A 16,478-nucleotide genomic window follows, 5' to 3' on the forward strand; every position below is an offset into this window, starting at 1 on the left:
CCGCAGACCACTAGCCCTCCCAGCGTCGCCTGCCCGCCCGCCTCCTGCCCCGTCATGCACCCCACCCCGGAGCAGCAGCACCGACTGACCGCCACGACTGGACGTCGCCGAGGGACAGCGCAGCGCAGTGCCTCCCAGGACGCCTCCGTGGGGGCACCGGCCCCACGCCACCACAGCACCGTTCCCAGGAGGGAGTGGGGACCCTCAGCTGCCCGCCTTTTCCTACATGCCGGGGTGCTGTCCCCTCGGGACCCCCAGGGACCCTTGCCCCAGGACACCGCCTACCCCACACAGACCCCTTCACTCCGGGGTGCTATCCCCATCCTCTGCCTCACCGTTCCCCTGAGCACTGGGGGACAGACCTCACCCCCACCCTGGGGGTGTGGCACCTCCAAACGTTCAACTTCAGGGTGATTTTTTAGCAGTAACCAGAGCTGACAATCTAACTCCCCTCCACAGCCCCATTTCGGCCTCCCCTGCCCCCCTTGTTATGGGGAGGGGACCCCGGGTGAGGGGGCCCTACTACCCCTTGATTTCTCAGGAGCGTCTGGGGGGGGCTCAGCACGCACAAACTCCTTCTCCTCCCACCACTCTTAAAATTTACTCCCTCCCCACCCAGAACCCAGATGGGGTGGAGGGGCCACCGGGGCAGGCAGGGAGGGGGCGGCAAGGGAGGAATGGGGGTTCTCTCCCTCTTCCCACACCTGATCTGCTCTCGGCTGGTCCCAGAGCGGGGTGAGGGGGCTCATGCCCCCCCCTCCCCCAGTGTGTTGGGTGGGGTGGAATTGAGGTTAGAGTGAGGGGTTGGGGTTTAGGAGGGTATGTATGTGGGGGCGGGGACAGGATTGCTTATTTGCCAAACCCTCACATGCGGCCCCCCTACCCCTCTCCTCCCTCTTCTTGGTCTCTACTCCCAGGGGGAGGGGGGAATTTACTCTAGGAAAAGCCATGTCTCTCTCCCCCAGGGTGGGGGGACCTGTGTTGAGGAGGGGTGTGTGTGTGCTGGGGGGGGGGGGTCCTCCTTCCATGACTCTGTCCCCTGGGGGAGGTAGGACAGGGCTGGGCTTCCCTCTCATCCTCCCCATGCCCTCCTTCCCCCCCTCCCCCCCAATCTCCCTCCTCCTCCCTCCCTCCCGCCAGCTCCACAATTTTTCGGTGTTTCTCTGTACATAGCTCTCTGGCGGGTTAGGGGAGGTAGGATGGATGGGGTTTGGGGTGGGTAAGCCATGGGAGGGGAATAGCCCCCCAGGCAACCCCTGTTCCCTGACTGCTGCCCCCTCCCTAGCCTTGCCTCCTCACCCCTTCTTGCGTTTGGTATTGAGACTTTCCACACTCTACCCTTCTTTCTTTTGTATGGACAGTTCCCCTCCAGTCCCATTCCCATGCACACATCCACCCAGCCGGGGCCACGTTTATACTTATATAAAAGTTGTAAATATGTGAAATTTTATCCCGGTGCCCTTTCCTCTGCTTTCCCACTTCAGGCCCCATTCCTGGACTCCCTTCCTCCTCTCCTCTCTGGCTGTTGTAATTATCTGGGGTTTGTACTGTACATATCTGGGGTGTGTGTGTGTGGGCTGGGGTCCCTCTGTACAGAGCTTCCTGGCCCCTCCCCCCAGTCCATAATTCCCTCCCCACCGACCATCCTAGGGGTAGGGAACTCTTCCTACCAGTTTTATTTTGTTTTCTCGTTCTCCCTCCCCATATGACCCCCAGCCTTCTCAATTTCTCCCCTTCCCCTCACTGGCCCCTTTTTCTCCACTCCCAGCCCCCTTTCCTTTTTTTCTGGAGTGTGTGGTGAAACAGAAAAATGTTTAATAAACAGAGATTGTTCTTTTATTGCTGTGCTGGCTTCCCTAGGCTAGGCCCTGAAGATCCACCGCACAGTGGTGGCGCCCGCTTTGTGAGAGGCCTGCAAGCCAGAGAGAAGGAGCCCATCAGCCTTTTAGAATGGCTCTCTTTTCCAGTGGAGATTTGCTCCATGCTATGATCCAGAGTATGGGGTTTACAGGGACTCGTCCAACCTCCCAATGCACTTGTCCCCTCATCCACTGTTCCACTTGATAGGAAAAAGGTGGGAGAGGTTGGGAAGAAGTGGCATTGTCTGATAGATTCCATATATATATTTATTGACCTATACATATGAAGTGATAATCAGTATCTTCAGATACATAATCTAATTTGGTTCTTTTTAAATGTCTGGTAGCACCTTACCCCCATGTACAACATGCTGCCTGGCCCTGCATGGCATTACGTGAGGAGGGGAGCAGGCAGGTTTCATTGGTCGGCCATCGTAGTCTGGTAGCTCCTCTGAAGCCTACTCAACATTGAAGCAAAATGCAAGCCGCCTCCACTGCTTAGGAAGCAGTGCACAGAGGTGCAGGGCGAGTCAAACCCAGGTTTCACACGGAAGGCGAGCATTCTACCTGCACCAGCACTGCCCACTTGTAAAGAGCATGCCCAGAAATGAGGTTTGTTCAATTGCCAGTGAAGACGCCTTGTTGTGAAATGGAGGAAATGTGATTGCCAGTTCCTGGGCCATCTTTGTTAGCCGACCTTTCAAATCTTGGCTTCTCCTGCATGGAAACCGAACACCATCGACCAGAAAGGGATAGTGAGAGGATAAATGGCACTAAACGCCTAGCTCTTAGTAGGTCCCCAACTACTCTCGCCCTACTCAGCAACGGGAGCCCTGGTGGCGCAATGATTAAAGCGCTTGGCTGCGAAGAGGTCAGTGGTCCCACCAGGCCCTCCGGCGGAGAAAGACGTGATCGTGTGTTGCTAAGGATTTACAGCCTCGGAAACCCTATGGGTAGTTCTACTCGGCCCTGCAGGGCGGATCCGAATCAATCGATTCCAAGGCAACGCTTTGGTTTCAGCACTTGTGGGGGCCGGGCGCTACATTTCATCATCAGGAAATGCAGCTTTCCGGGGCGACTCGCAATTCGCCCCGCTCCACTGCGAGCAACGTGCACCCAAGCCACTTTCCCTCCCACCGAGACCCTCCGGCTCCGACTCGCGGGGCCAACAGCCGCCCGCCAGCTCCGCCCCCTCGCCCGTGTAGCCAATCCACACAAGGCTTGTAGGCTGCCGCCTTCCGATTGGCTGCCGCGCCGGCCCCGCCCCTCGCACGCGGCGTCGGCGTCCGGCCGAAGGCGGCGGCTTCCGGCCTGGGGCGGCGGCGTCGCTGCAGATGTGCTGGGAGGTCCGCGCCGCGTGTGTACCGGCGGGGGCGTGGCGGCGCGGAAGGCACGCGGGACGGTCCCTGCGCTCGCCCGGTGGCCGTGGGCTCCTGCGAGCCGGCCTCTGGCGCCCCGTGAGGGGAACGGAGCGGCGGCGCCGCAGCGCTCCCGGGCCGGCGGGGTCGGACTCGTGGCTGAGGCGCTTCCTCCTCCTCCTCGTCGACCACAGGCCCTGCAAGTTACAACCCCGGTCAGTGTCTTCTTGCCGAGTTGTTGCATTGCTCGCGGGAGCGGGCCCGGGACCGCGCTGCCCAAACTGCCCCTGCGTGCAGGGTGCAAACGTGCAGGGTGTCTGGGGCTGCCGTAACCACCGTCTCTTTCGCCCACAGCTTTCATCCTGCGTGAGGTCTCTCCCTGGCCCCTTCCTCTTACCGAGCCCCCGGAGCTTCCCCTCTCCGTGGACGCCATGAGTAACGCCCCGACGTCTTTGCCCCCGGTGGCCCCCTCCCCGGCCTGCACCCCAGCGCCACGGACAATCCAGATTGAGTTTCCTCGGCACAGCTCGTCCGTGCTGGAAACCCTGAACCGCCACAGGTTAGAGGGCAAGTTCTGTGACGTGTCTCTCCTGGTGCAGGGTCGGGAACTGAAGGCTCACAAGGCCGTGTTGGCTGCCGCCTCGCCTTACTTCCATGACAAGCTGCTTCTGGGGGATGCGCCACGGCTCACCCTGCCGAGTGTCATTGAAGCAGATGCCTTCGAAGGGCTGCTACAGCTCATTTACTCAGGACGCCTCCGCCTGCCCCTCGATACTCTGCCAGCCCACCTCCTTGTGGCCAGTGGCCTCCAAATGTGGCACGTCGTTGATCAGTGCTCAGAAATTCTTAAAGAACTAGAAGTCTCAGGGGGTGGGATTTCAGGCGGTGGAGCAACCTCTTACCACACACTGCTTTCCACTACATCCTCCCCAGGGGGCTGGTGCGTTCGGTCTCCCCCTTTCCAGACTCCAGTACAGCCATCTCCCTCTACAGAGAGTCCTGCTGTAGGAGAGGGCGGTGACCTGGGAGAGGTATTACAGATTCAGGTAGAGGAAGACGAGGAAGAAGATGAAGAGGAGGTGGTCCAAGGGTCAGAAGCACTGTCTCAGACCTCGAAGCCTCAGAGTGTGTCAGGAAGTTTCCCCAGCCTTCCTGCACCCCACCCCTCACCCAAAGCAGCTACTCCCTGCAAACTTCCAGAGGGTGCGAGTGCTCCACCAGCGCCTCTGAGCACTCCTACAGCATTACCCTGTAAAATCTTCTACATAAAGCAGGAACCCTTGGAGCTTGAGGATGTATCAGGAGGTGGAACTCCGTCTAGAGGAACAAAGGAGGAGACCAAAGTGTTGCCTGGAGGGGACACCGAAAGGGATGGGGAGCTAGTGTTCTTGATGCCCTCAGGAACCGGAGCACCATCGGAGGGAGGAGGCCCATCCTGGAAACCAGTGGATCTTCATGGGAACGAAATCCTATCAGGAGGTGGAGGACCTGGGGGAGCAGGACAAGCTGTGCATGGACCCGTGAAACTAGGGGAAGCACCGCCCCCCGCTGATGGAAAGCGTTTTGGCTGCTTGTGCGGGAAGCGGTTTGCCGTGAAGCCCAAGCGTGACAGACACATAATGCTGACCTTTAGCCTCCGGCCCTTTGGCTGTGGCGTCTGCAACAAGCGTTTCAAGCTGAAGCACCATCTGACGGAGCACATGAAAACCCACGCTGGAGCCCTGCATGCCTGTCCCCACTGTGGTCGTCGGTTCCGAGTGCATGCCTGCTACCTTCGCCACCGGGACCTTTGTAAGGGCCAGGGCTGGGCCACTGCTCATTGGACTTACAAGTGATTGCTGAGGCCGGACACTGACTTTCAGGGCAAGAGAGCCATGCTCCTGCTGGGTGCTTTCTCCTTACTACCGCGACACTTCGGTCCTGCATCTTGTAATCATTCCAAGGGGATAGATATATTATGGGTCTGTGTGTGACTTCTTAGGTGTGGACTTTAGCTTGGTGCTTTGGAAACTCAGATTTCTCTTCTCCAGGTTTTTGCTAATTACTTCTAGACCCACTGCCATCAATGCAATTCTAGCTCATTGTGATCCTATGTGGGGTTTCTAAGACTTAAATCTTTACTGGAGCACGTAACCTAAACTCTTTTCCACAGAGCAATTAGTGGGTTTGGACCACCAACCTTGCAGTTAGTATCTAACACTTAAACCAGCAGTGGTTTACGGGTCATATTTAAAGTGATCACTTGCCCACAATGGGCTGGGCTCCACTTTCCTAGTGTGACATCCATTGGATCCGTAAGGATCCAAATCTCAGAACAGCAGATTATTTGGCAAGAGCAAAAGACCGTGATAAGATTCATTCAGTCTCTGAAGAGTTAAAGGAACCAGCCTCTCTGGGGTTACCTTTAATTCAGTGTGTGAATAATTCAATAACCAAGCGTCTGTCATCCACTGCTGGAATGATGTGAACAGAGGTCGTCTTCTGTACCTTACTTTGTTGTATCTTTCCAGAAGCTCCATAGATTGTGACTCACTAGTAGATACCTTCCCAACTTTTATGTTGTACGTTGTAGTTGAGCACTTTAACAAATCAAACATTCCATGTGTCATTCCTTGCACGCTCTCTACGAGGACATTCCCTCAGTAACCTGTGCCTCTTTTCTACCTTTCACCATCACTAATCACTCCTGTATTGATCGCAGTGACTAGCATGTGCTTGGACTCAGGAGATGCCACTGACCCAAGACTCTCAGGGTAGCACTAGTGCTCTCTGAACAAGTTGATGTGGGCAGAACTCAGGGCTGAGTTAGCACATGTTAAAGTCTAGAGGGTGACTGTATACTGGGACCAAACTCTTTCTCTCCCACCTATACACCTAGCCATGTTGAAGGGTGAGGGGTAGACAGTGAGATGTTGCAAGTTACTTAATTTCTTCAAATAAATTTTACCCTGAAATCTAAACTGACAGACTGGACTGAGTAATTTGTGTGGGAGACAGAACAGCTGCATATACTTGGGTGTGTTCATTTTGTGACTGCGTTATTTTGATTAAGGAAGCATGGGATGCTGCAGCGAACACTCCTGGACTTATTCTAGACCCTGCCAACTGAATAACCTTGGGTAAGTTACCTTTAGAATATGAACTGTGTACGTGTGTGAGTGTGCTTCCCAATTGGTTCTTTTTTGAAAGGAATTGCTTCACATAACCCTTACTGATTATGTTTCTGACTTCCTATGTATAATGCTCGATGGCTGTTTGGTCTTCTACTTCGTGCAAAGTACTGTGCTTTAAACCAGAAACTCATTTCCACTGAGTCATTTTCAATCATAGCAGCCCTGCCATAGGGCAGTATTGGTTCCAAGGCTAAAAATCTTTACGGAAGTAGACTGTAGCATCTTTGTCCTCTGGAGCTGCGAGTGGGTTGGAACCACTGAACTTGCAGTTTTCAGGGAAGTGCTGTAGCCACTGTGCCACCAGGACCCTGATTAACTGAAAGCATTCACAGTTGGTACAGTTAGTAGACAATTACAATATGGTCTGGTAAGCCCATGATACAAAGTAGTACAAGCTGCTCTATTGACACAAAGGAAACAAAGTCCTTTCATGGGTCAGTAGTGGTTTCACAAAGAAATTCCTTGAAATGTAATGTGACCATGTAGGAGGTAGCTGAACGGATGAACTCTTATTAAACACTGGTGTGAAAGTCAAAACTAGAACAAAGGGTGATACCTTCCCCAAAGTGTGTTTATCAGCAATTGTTAGGTATTAATACAGGAAAACTTCCATAGTGACAGATTGTGGCTTAATAGAATTTAAACCTCCTGACTCTTGTAAAAAGTTGCCCCTTTTAAGGTAGTTCCCTTTCCAGAGCCTTTGCTCACATCTACTTACCCACTATAGTTCCTCATGAATCCTGCTCCTAGGGTTATAACAATTTAATGCATTTAAATGCTTAGAACCAGTGCCTTGCCCATAGTAGTTCTCAATAAGTTTCCCACCTTTATTCAGATCAATTTTCTCAGGGAGGGACCTACAGTCAAAATGATCTTTCTACAACAGCACAAATTATCTCACCATTCTCTGGCTTAAAACCTTTTTTTGCATGGGGAAAACAAATTTATAAATTATCAAGGGTTCACGAGGAAGGGAGTTTGGGGGAGGGGGCAAATGAGCTGATATCAAGGGCTCAAGTAGAAAGAAAATGTTTTGAAAATGATGATGGCAGCTTGTATACAAATGTGCTTGACACAGTGGATGCATGTATGGATTGTGGTAAGAGTTGTAAGACACACCCCCCTCCCAATAAAATGATTTAAAAAACAAAACAAAAAAAACTTTTTTGGCTGCTTGCTCTTCTCATGAAGTCCACATGATCTAGGCCCAGTTACCGCAGTCTCGTCACCACTGTTTCCTGTAGGCCTCCGTGCCTGCCCTTTCTGCTTCTCATGTACCGCTACAGTTTCCCTTGTTCCTCAACAGACTCAGTGCTCCTTTCTTCAGTTATTAGCTTAAATATCACTTCCTCTAGAAATCTGTAACCACGAGGCCAGACTGGAACCTCTTCTGTGTTCCCCAGAAGTCCTCCTCCACCATATCATAAGTTGTTTGTTTTTGCCAGTTCCCTTATTTAATGAATATTTGTCAACTTATGTATGGGCACTGAGCTAGGCCCAAGGGGCATTGCCGGTCCCCGTACACATTTCAGTGCTGTAGAAGGAAGCAGGTGGCGAACAGTGAAAGAAGAACATACTGTGCGCATTGGTCTAATAGCCAAAGAAAACATCAGAGACACGCAAGTCTGGGAAGATGGCTCAAAGTACAGAGTGTTGAGCTGATACAGAGGTCTAGGTCAACCTGTGGGTCGCCACCTCTTTGGGGGTCGAATGACCCTTTCACAGGGGTCGCCTGGTTTATAACGGTAGCAAAATGACAGTGATGAAGTAGCAGTGAAAATAATTTTATGGTTGGGGGTCACCACAACCTGAGGAACCGTGTTAAAGGGTTGCGGCATTAGGAAGGTCGAGAAAAAGTGTGGTGCTCAATTTGGAGACCAGTGGGGAGAGACGAATGAAATAGGCTTAAAAAGGGCGGAGTTACATTAAGCCATTCAGATCGTTATAAGGAACTTGATTCTAAGTGCCAAAGGAAGGCAATGACGTGTTTTAGGAAGGGCAGTGGTCTTTTTTAACAGTTGGAAGAGATTTCTCTCGCATCAGGGTGAATAAGGATCATTAAGGAGCAAGAGTGGGCCTCGAGGTTGGAAAGATGCCGGAAGAAGAAGAGCCGAGAAAAAAGATCCCATTGGTTCCAGAAAGTGAAAAAAAGGAAGGCTTATCAGGCTCAGCCCCTCAGGCAAAGGAGGAGGTTTTGGAGGAGAGGAAGCAGAGGTAAGGGAAAGACTGGAATCGGTCCTGCTGGCTTTCCAGCGACAGCAGCAGGACAGGGTCCGCACCAGAGGACTCGAGAGGGAACCTCACGTCTTGGAAGTGCCCGATGGACAGTCCCTGGCCTTTGCTGTCCGCATCCAAAGGATCAAGGCGGTGAGTTTCCATCACGAAACTTCGTCTAAAGAAGATCTTCACCGGCGTCTTTGTCAAAGTGACGCCCATGACCCTGAAAATGCGGCGTATGGTGGAGCCCTGTGTGACTTGGGGCTTTCCAAACCTGAAGTCTGCCCGGGACCTCGTCCTGAAAGGCGGGCAAGCCAAGGTGAAGAGCAAGACCATCGCGCTGACCGACAGCACAGTGATGGAGGAGCACCTGGGGAAGTTTGGTGTCGTTTGCTTGGAGGACCTCATTCCTGAAATCGCCTTCCCGGGAAGTATTTCCAGGTGGTCTCGCAGTTCTTGCACCCATTCCGTCTCTCTCTGGCCCGTCATGAGTGGGCTTCCTCCAGGAGATGGGCTCACCCGGCTATCGTGGAGAACCATCGACCAACTCATCCAGCAGCTGAACTCGACGCAGTATATCTGAAAGCACGGTGCCTGGGTGGAGGCTCGCGTTTCTGTTTCTGAACGGACACCACGGGTCTTCAGAGAGATCCCTTTCCCCTGTCTTCAGCAACTGGAGGGGAGAGGCCATGGGTGGGGTGGATGGCAAGCACCTCTCCTAGCCCAAGGAGAGATCCCAGTGGTTTCTGCTTGGCCACCGCTCCTCCTGAGATCAGCGAGGACTGGCAGCTGGCCTTGAGGAGGAGGGAGTTCTGCAGGGCCTCATCTTCTGTCGGAGTTAATGCTGGTGACTACCCAAGCACGTGACCTGGCTCCCCAAGCTCCCAGTAGCAGTGGACCAAGCTCAGGGACATACTTGACCTGGGGGTGCTGAGGGCCTGGTCTTGGAAAGAACTTGAAATACAATTCCAAGTTCAAACTTAAAAAAAAAAAGGAGCAAGCGTGGAAGCAGGAAGACAGTTACACTCAGTAGTGTAGACGAGGTAGGTGAAGGGAGCAGACAGAAGTGGATTAACACTCTTCTGATTGGCACTGTAGGTTAGGTATTGAACCACAGTTCAAATGTACCAGCTAAAGATCTGCTGTATTGCTGTAAGGACTTAGAGGCTTAGAAACCTGAAAGTCACTAAGAGTCAAAGTAAGACTATGGCGGTGGGTTTGGTTTTGGCCAGGACACCCTGAATGAATGAATAAATAAATAGGGAAAGAAAGATCAAGGGAAGTGTGTCGCATTTTGTTTTAAACAATTGAGGTAATTTAATGAGTTGGGGACAGAAAACGAGCAGATCAAAGATTTGTCGTTCTCATAGTTTAAGAGGCTCCAAGTCAGGTCTGGAGGTTAGTACTGGCTCTTAGCTTCTAGCCCTAGGCAGGCTTCAGGTGGCTATGCACTCATCCCCATCTCTCTGGATCAAGAATTTTGCATGATGATGACCTGAGTAGGCAGCTAGATTTACTTGTTCGGTGAAGACTAGCCATTGGCAAACTTGCTCTGTAAAAGAGCAGCCAAACCAAGCCACACACACGAGCCCATTCAGTGACTGTAGGACAGGGTGGGACTGCCTCTTGGTTTATTTATTTTCCTGTACCATAGCTTTATTGTTGACATTCCATATTCAAATGACTCCAATCCACTTTAAAAAGAAAGGCACCTGAAAAGCTTTGCTGTGGGTCCCTTGTTAGCTACACCCCCAGGGCTGCCCGCAGCAGCTGTCTGCCCGCCTTCCCGGCTGCCCAGATGCCCCGGCTATCCCGATCCAGCCAAGCCGGTCCTCCGGCAGCTGGGCCAGAGGCTCACAAATGGGTTGGGTTGGGTGCTGTGTCCCTCGGGCCGTCTTCAACGGCCAGCCGCTCGGCGAGGAGGCCGGGGTCATACGATGCTGAAGACCACGGACAGGTACTGCTCGCAGGACACCTGGATCCAGCCATCCTGGCCCGTGTCATCGCGTCGGAATATGTCTGTCAGCCTGTGCAGGACGACGCAGCCCTGGATGAGGTCGTTGAAGGCTATCTGGCCCCGGCCCTGTCTGTCGAACTTCGGGTGAGAATGTCGTGGGACTGGTCCGAGAGGCCCTCCCCGAAACCTGAGCGTGCCTGCTTGAAGTCGTTCTTGTCGAGCATGCCCGAGTTGTCCTGGTCACAGGTGCGGAAGGCGTTCTGCTTCCAGTCCGTGATGTACTTCCAGACGCCCGTGAACTCGCGGGAGTTCACGCAGGCCTTGTTCACTTGGTCAGACATGGGTATGATTGACCTAACAGTCACGGGGTTTTAATGGTGTCCATGTCCCGTTGGAGAGTGCCTGCCGGAGCTCGTTGTCCAAGGTCACGCCGCTCCGGTCCTCATCGACCCTCTGGAAGACATTCCACTGGAAGCTCTGGTCCAGCAGCGCCCGGCCCAGCGGTAGGTGTAGGAGGCCATGGCCCAGCGGCAGGGCGGACTGGCCGGCGGGGTCCAGAGGGTGGCTTCTGAGACTTTAATTCTTTTTCTTTTTTAAAATCATCTTATTGGGGACTCAGACAACTTGCATCACCATCCATCCATCCATCCATTGTGCCAAGCACATTGGTACATTATTTGCCATCATCAGAGACGTTAATTCTTAATGGGAGTAGAGTCTCATCTTTTTCCCTCAGAAAGACTGGTGGGCTCAAACGACTGACCTTGTAGTTAGTAGCTCCGTGTTGTTAGCAGCCTTCCAGGGCTACCTCCTGTAAAAGGCCAGATAGTAAATATTTTAAGCTTTCCCTGACAAGAAGCCAAATGAAGGATATCATGGAAATACTCGTAAATCAAAATAAATGTGCGTGTTTTTACTGACAAAAGATTTAATAATTGAGTACTGTTTTTATGTTTATCTTAAGGTGCTCAAAGTTGGCATTCCCTAGCAGACTACTAGTTAAAAGGTTGACAGTTTGAACCCACATGACATAGTACCTATGAGTTGGACTACTAACTTCAAGGTCAGCAGTTCGAAACCACCAGTTTCTGAAACTCACACGTTCTACTCCGTCCTGTAGAGTCTCCATTGGGGATATACTCAATGGCAGTGAGAAAGGTGCCTTAGAAGTCAGGCCTGGTAATTGCTTTAGAAAGGTTGCACCTTTGAAACCCCAGGGAGCAGTTTTACTCTACACGGTGGCGCCAGGGGTTGGAACTGACTTGATGGTAACCAGCGCCGTCATCAAAGCCAACTGCAAACGCTCCTCTGTTAATGCTGGTCTGTTAGGAAATCCCAACATGTTTCGTTTTTGAAAATATTTTCACAGATAAAAGCCAGTTGTCATCTAGTTAATTCTAACTCATGGTGACCCTGTGTATATCAGAACTGTGCTCCACAGATGTTTAGTGACTGGTTTTGTGGAAGTACATCAACAGAACTTACTTCCAAGGGGCATTTGGAAGGACTCAAACTGCCAACTTTTCCGTTAGAGGCCAAGTGCATGATCTGTTTGCACCATCTAGGGACTAACAAATAAGTACTGCCAAATAGTGATAGCAATCCACAAGCATGTGATTTTAATTTAACTCTTCATCACGTGGAAGGCATTTGTAGAGTTCTATTGTATTCACTTGTTATTTACAGATTAATCTCCAATTGAAAGCTCCTCAACTGCCCTGTTAAATGAAACATGGAAACTCTCTTTGCACTTATATTGAACTGTGTAAAACCCTACTGGAGCTGTAGTTTGAGTTTGGGAAATATATCAGCTTGTGAATTTGTGTGGAAATGCTGTCCTTACTGCTTGTTTTAACGCTTGACAACCCAAGAAGTATATAAAGCAGTTTTGCATTCCCTGTGATTCAGGCATCCTTAATAACCAGCCCCGTGTAATTTTGCATAGCAGTGGTGTCTTGCTTTATAAATTTATTTTTATATTATTATATTTTTATTGGCATATACTTCACATATTAATTTTTACATATAACAATTTAATCATTGAATTATATTAAGAAGATATCACAATATGCTTCAGAACAGTTTCTTCTTGTACTCATTGTCCTTAGCTCCCCATCTTCCCCCATCACCCTCTGCCATGCCCCTGGGTTGTTATTAAGCCAGTAACTATATAGAGCTACCTATCTTGGGCTTCATATGCAGAAAACCATATGAAATGCAAGCAGGAAGCCAGGAAGCAAACAAAACCCTCAACAACAATGACTAGACAAAACAGAAAAACCTCATTAAAAAAGAAAGCAGAAAATATTAACTGAAACAGCTTTACATTTTGATCTAACTCCATCTGCCATAATCAACTTTATACTGCTCTCTGATAGCAAGGCTGTTCCCATCCCTACACCATGGTCAGAGGGATTCACTGGAGGCTTAATCTGTGTGTGCACAATATCATGCCCTCTCTCAGGTTTAAGTTTTGTTATTTACAATCCTCGAATGATGCAGGCTCCTGTGCTTCTCCCATGTGGACTTGGTTGATACCTCATTTAGATGGCTGCTTGCTTTAAGACAACCTTTTAAAACTCCAGACACCAGTTAGAGCCCTTCTTGGAGTTAACAATCTTCTGTCAACTTACAAAGGGGTAGAGTCTAGCCTGTCAATAAGGTCACAGCTTGATGACCTCATTTGGAGGCGCAACGGAGATAATAATAGCTCGATACAGGGACTCTCTACTTTGTCTTCCTGTTGACAAGACACATGGAGCTAGGCTGATGGAACCACATGGAGACCCACACCAGCGCTGAGGTGCTTCCACCGCCACTGGATCCACAAGACTTCCCACCCACTGGCCCGTGATCTTCCATTGCACGTGTTGCATAAATCTGATTAGGAATTTATAGACTAGTATCGGACATAGGGGTTAATATCAGATTTATGGGCTTGATCTGGACTGGGCTGGGATGTTTTCTTAATATACAATTACTCTTTGATGTAAAGCTCTCTCTCATACACACACACACACACACAATAAAACCCCAGACAATCCTTTCTGATAGCCAGGCACCATCGGGCTTCTTCACCAGACTTGCTCTGGCACCCATAGCTTCACTGATCTCTTCAGAAGGGTGGACATTAAGCGGGCCATGTCATAAGAACTAATTGTTCTTAGGTTGGGGCTAGAATTAAGTGCAAGCTCCAGATCCCACTCATACATATATGGTGCATTCGTGTCTTGTTATTTTATTTATGATAGCATTATCAATCATTCCCCCTGGAGCATAAGGTAGTTCTATTGATAGTGCCACTAATTTAGGCAATGTAGAGAATTTAAAACTTGGCTGAGAAAAGGAAATTATACAACTATAGACCGGTTTCAGACCAAAATTAATTGTTGACTTGTACAGATTAATTGGTTAAGTGGCTGGACACTAGTTACACAAATATTGGAGGTTGGTAATGGGGAAACTTTTTTTTCCCTCAACAGTTTTATTGACACATAATTCACGTATCATACAATCCGATAGTGCAATCACATTAGAAGAGTTGTACAATCATCACCACAATCATGTTCCTTCATTCTTGTATTAGTTATTAGCTCCTCGTTTCAAACCTCCAATAACACTCATTTACAAAGGCCGAACCAGGCCGCCCAGGTGAATGCATATCATAAGAAAGCGAGGAGGGTATTCAAATAGTATATGGTAGTTTCAGGCGACCGTTCATTGGGCACCCTCAAAGCAAGAGGTCATACCAAGATCCAACAACCACTTAATTCCACACCCTTGGGCTAGCAGTCATCTGCCTCACACCAGAGCAGCGGTTCTCAACCTGGGGTCGTGATCCCTGTCACAGGGGTCACCTAAGACCATATTTACGATGGTCTTGGGGACCGAGACACCGCTCCTCTATCCCTCTCCAGGCGGGTCTGCCCACATGCAGATACACCCACTATGGGGTCGCCACAACGTGAGGAACTGAAAGGGTCGCAGCATTAGGAAGGTTGGGAACCACGGCCCTAGAGCATTGCAACCTTCGATTCGAGGGAGTAGATCATTTCCTTAAATCTGCTACAGGTGAGTTTGAGGTAGAGCTCAGCACACTTAGTGGGATTTCCACATACCATCCTTCTAGGGTGGCCCTTGTGCACCTGTCAAGGACAGAATGTAGTTATCTATCTTATTCACTGGGACAGCTATGGATATGTTTTTTATGAATGCCGGCCTGCCGTCCACAAGATTCCATGTTCTTGACGTCTTCTCTGTACCTACAGACAGGGCCGTAAGGTAGCTCTCTCCCGGCTTGACATGGCCTCTGTTGGTGGAACCATCGCCGGTGAGAAAAGAAGCTCTCCTGTCACGTTGCCCTCTGACCCTGTCCTTGCTGTGGCAGGAGATGAAGCGGTTGTGTGGTTTTTGACGGTGACTCTCTAATGTGCCTCTGGATTTAAAGCTCAGGAAAACGGAAAGACATCCTCAGTTTTGACATTTCAGAGCCTCAGGTGATGGGGTCCTCAAAATGTGGACGCTTGACCCGGACCAGAAAATTCCCCTATCGCCACTCTGGGCAGTGAACACTGACCAGGCTGACCCGCCCTGGCAGCAGAGCCCCCTGTAAGTAAAGCAGAACTGTCTAAGACCAGCGCGGAGGAGCTTGGTGATGGAGTGCAAGAAAAAAAGCAGTCAGAGCCTCAAGCGAAGAAGCGGGGTTTGACAGGAGACACTGATAAACCAGAGAGAAAATACTCTAGGGTCGCCCGAGAAGAGGGAAATGACCAGTGTTGGAAAAGAAGCAGACGAAGAAGACAATATAAATCATGTAACAAATTTCAGCTTTCTCCTAAAAGAATTTCTTTTTTCTATTTTTCCCCCTCCCTGAGTAAAATTGGAGAAAGTGGACAGCTTTGAAAATTACTTTAAACTGTGTTTTCTGAAGCAGAGATAAAAGATTTTGGCAGACAGCATTGTATTATATATCATGGTGATATACTAATTTGTCATCTAAGATGTTTACTATGTGTTAACATAATAAATTAGTATAAAAAGATTTTTTAAAAAAGGACAAAATGTAAAGTTCCAGTAATCTATAGGACCCAGCATGGATCATGTGCTGTATAATTTTAGATTGAATTATTTAACAGACATGTTAAATAATAGACATGTATCATAAAGGCAAATTTCCAAAGCTATTCAATATTTGATAATACTAGTTGAGGACAGTTCTTGCTCAGAAAGAAAAAAAATAAGTTTGCCTCGTAGCTAAAAACAACAATAATGACAAAATAATAATAATTATGAATTATGAAGGGTTCATTAGTGAGGGGGGAGTAGGGATGGTGGGGGGAAAATGAGGAGCCGATATTAAGGGCTCAAGTAGAAAGCAAATGTTTTGAGAATGATGATGGCAACAAATGTACATACGTGCTTGACACAATGGATGGATGTATGGATTGTGATAAGAATTGTACGAGCCCCCAATAAAATGATTTTTAACAAAACCAAACAGTAGAATGTTACCACTGTTAAGCCACTGAACTGCGGTGTGGTTGTGTATACCAGGATGCTCGACTTCTTTTTCTGAGAATGCAATTGGCAATGGTGAAGACAACAGGAGTGAATGAAGTACATCATTTACAAGGGGCTTAAAAAGCTCATGGAAAAAATGTAAAGATAATGGAATTTTTCTATTATCTTGGATAATAGAACATTGGAAATAACTGGATGAATCCATACATTTTCTACAAGGTACTTGCCAGTGAATAACACAATATTCTTAGGTTTGTTTGTTTTTTTAGATCAATTTATTGGGGCTCATAAAATGCATCACAATACATAGATCAATTGTGTAAAGCACATCTATACATTTGTTGCCCTCATCATTCCCAAAATTCGCTTGCCTCTTGGGTTCCCGGAATCAGCT

General features: G+C 49.3%; 1 protein-coding gene and 2 pseudogenes across 1 annotated transcript; 2 read left to right on the forward strand and 1 right to left on the reverse strand.

Moving 5' to 3' along the window:
- Nucleotides 1–2,722: 2,722 nt before the first annotated feature.
- On the forward strand, nt 2,723–9,190 carry LOC101655469 (annotated as a pseudogene).
- Nucleotides 3,472–6,181, forward strand: ZBTB9 (zinc finger and BTB domain containing 9). Its single transcript, XM_045292743.1, has one exon. It carries the CDS (start codon nt 3,649–3,651, stop codon nt 5,050–5,052), a length of 1,404 nt encoding a protein of 467 aa, XP_045148678.1. The 5' UTR covers nt 3,472–3,648; the 3' UTR covers nt 5,053–6,181.
- Nucleotides 9,191–10,537: 1,347 nt separating the features above from the next.
- LOC101655790 overlaps nt 10,538–16,478 on the reverse strand; it is a 17,848-nt pseudogene continuing 11,907 nt past the window's right edge.

The sequence above is a fragment of the Echinops telfairi genome, unplaced genomic scaffold, assembly GCF_000313985.2.
Source record: "Echinops telfairi isolate 266 unplaced genomic scaffold, ASM31398v2 ScPeMD7_655;HRSCAF=1070, whole genome shotgun sequence".
Lineage (NCBI taxonomy): Eukaryota > Metazoa > Chordata > Mammalia > Afrosoricida > Tenrecidae > Echinops > Echinops telfairi.

Excerpts from the sequence above, each read along its gene's own strand:
- ZBTB9 (XM_045292743.1), top strand. The coding sequence starts at position 3,649 with ATGAGTAACGCCCCGACGTCTTTGCCCCCGGTGGCCCCCTCCCCGGCC.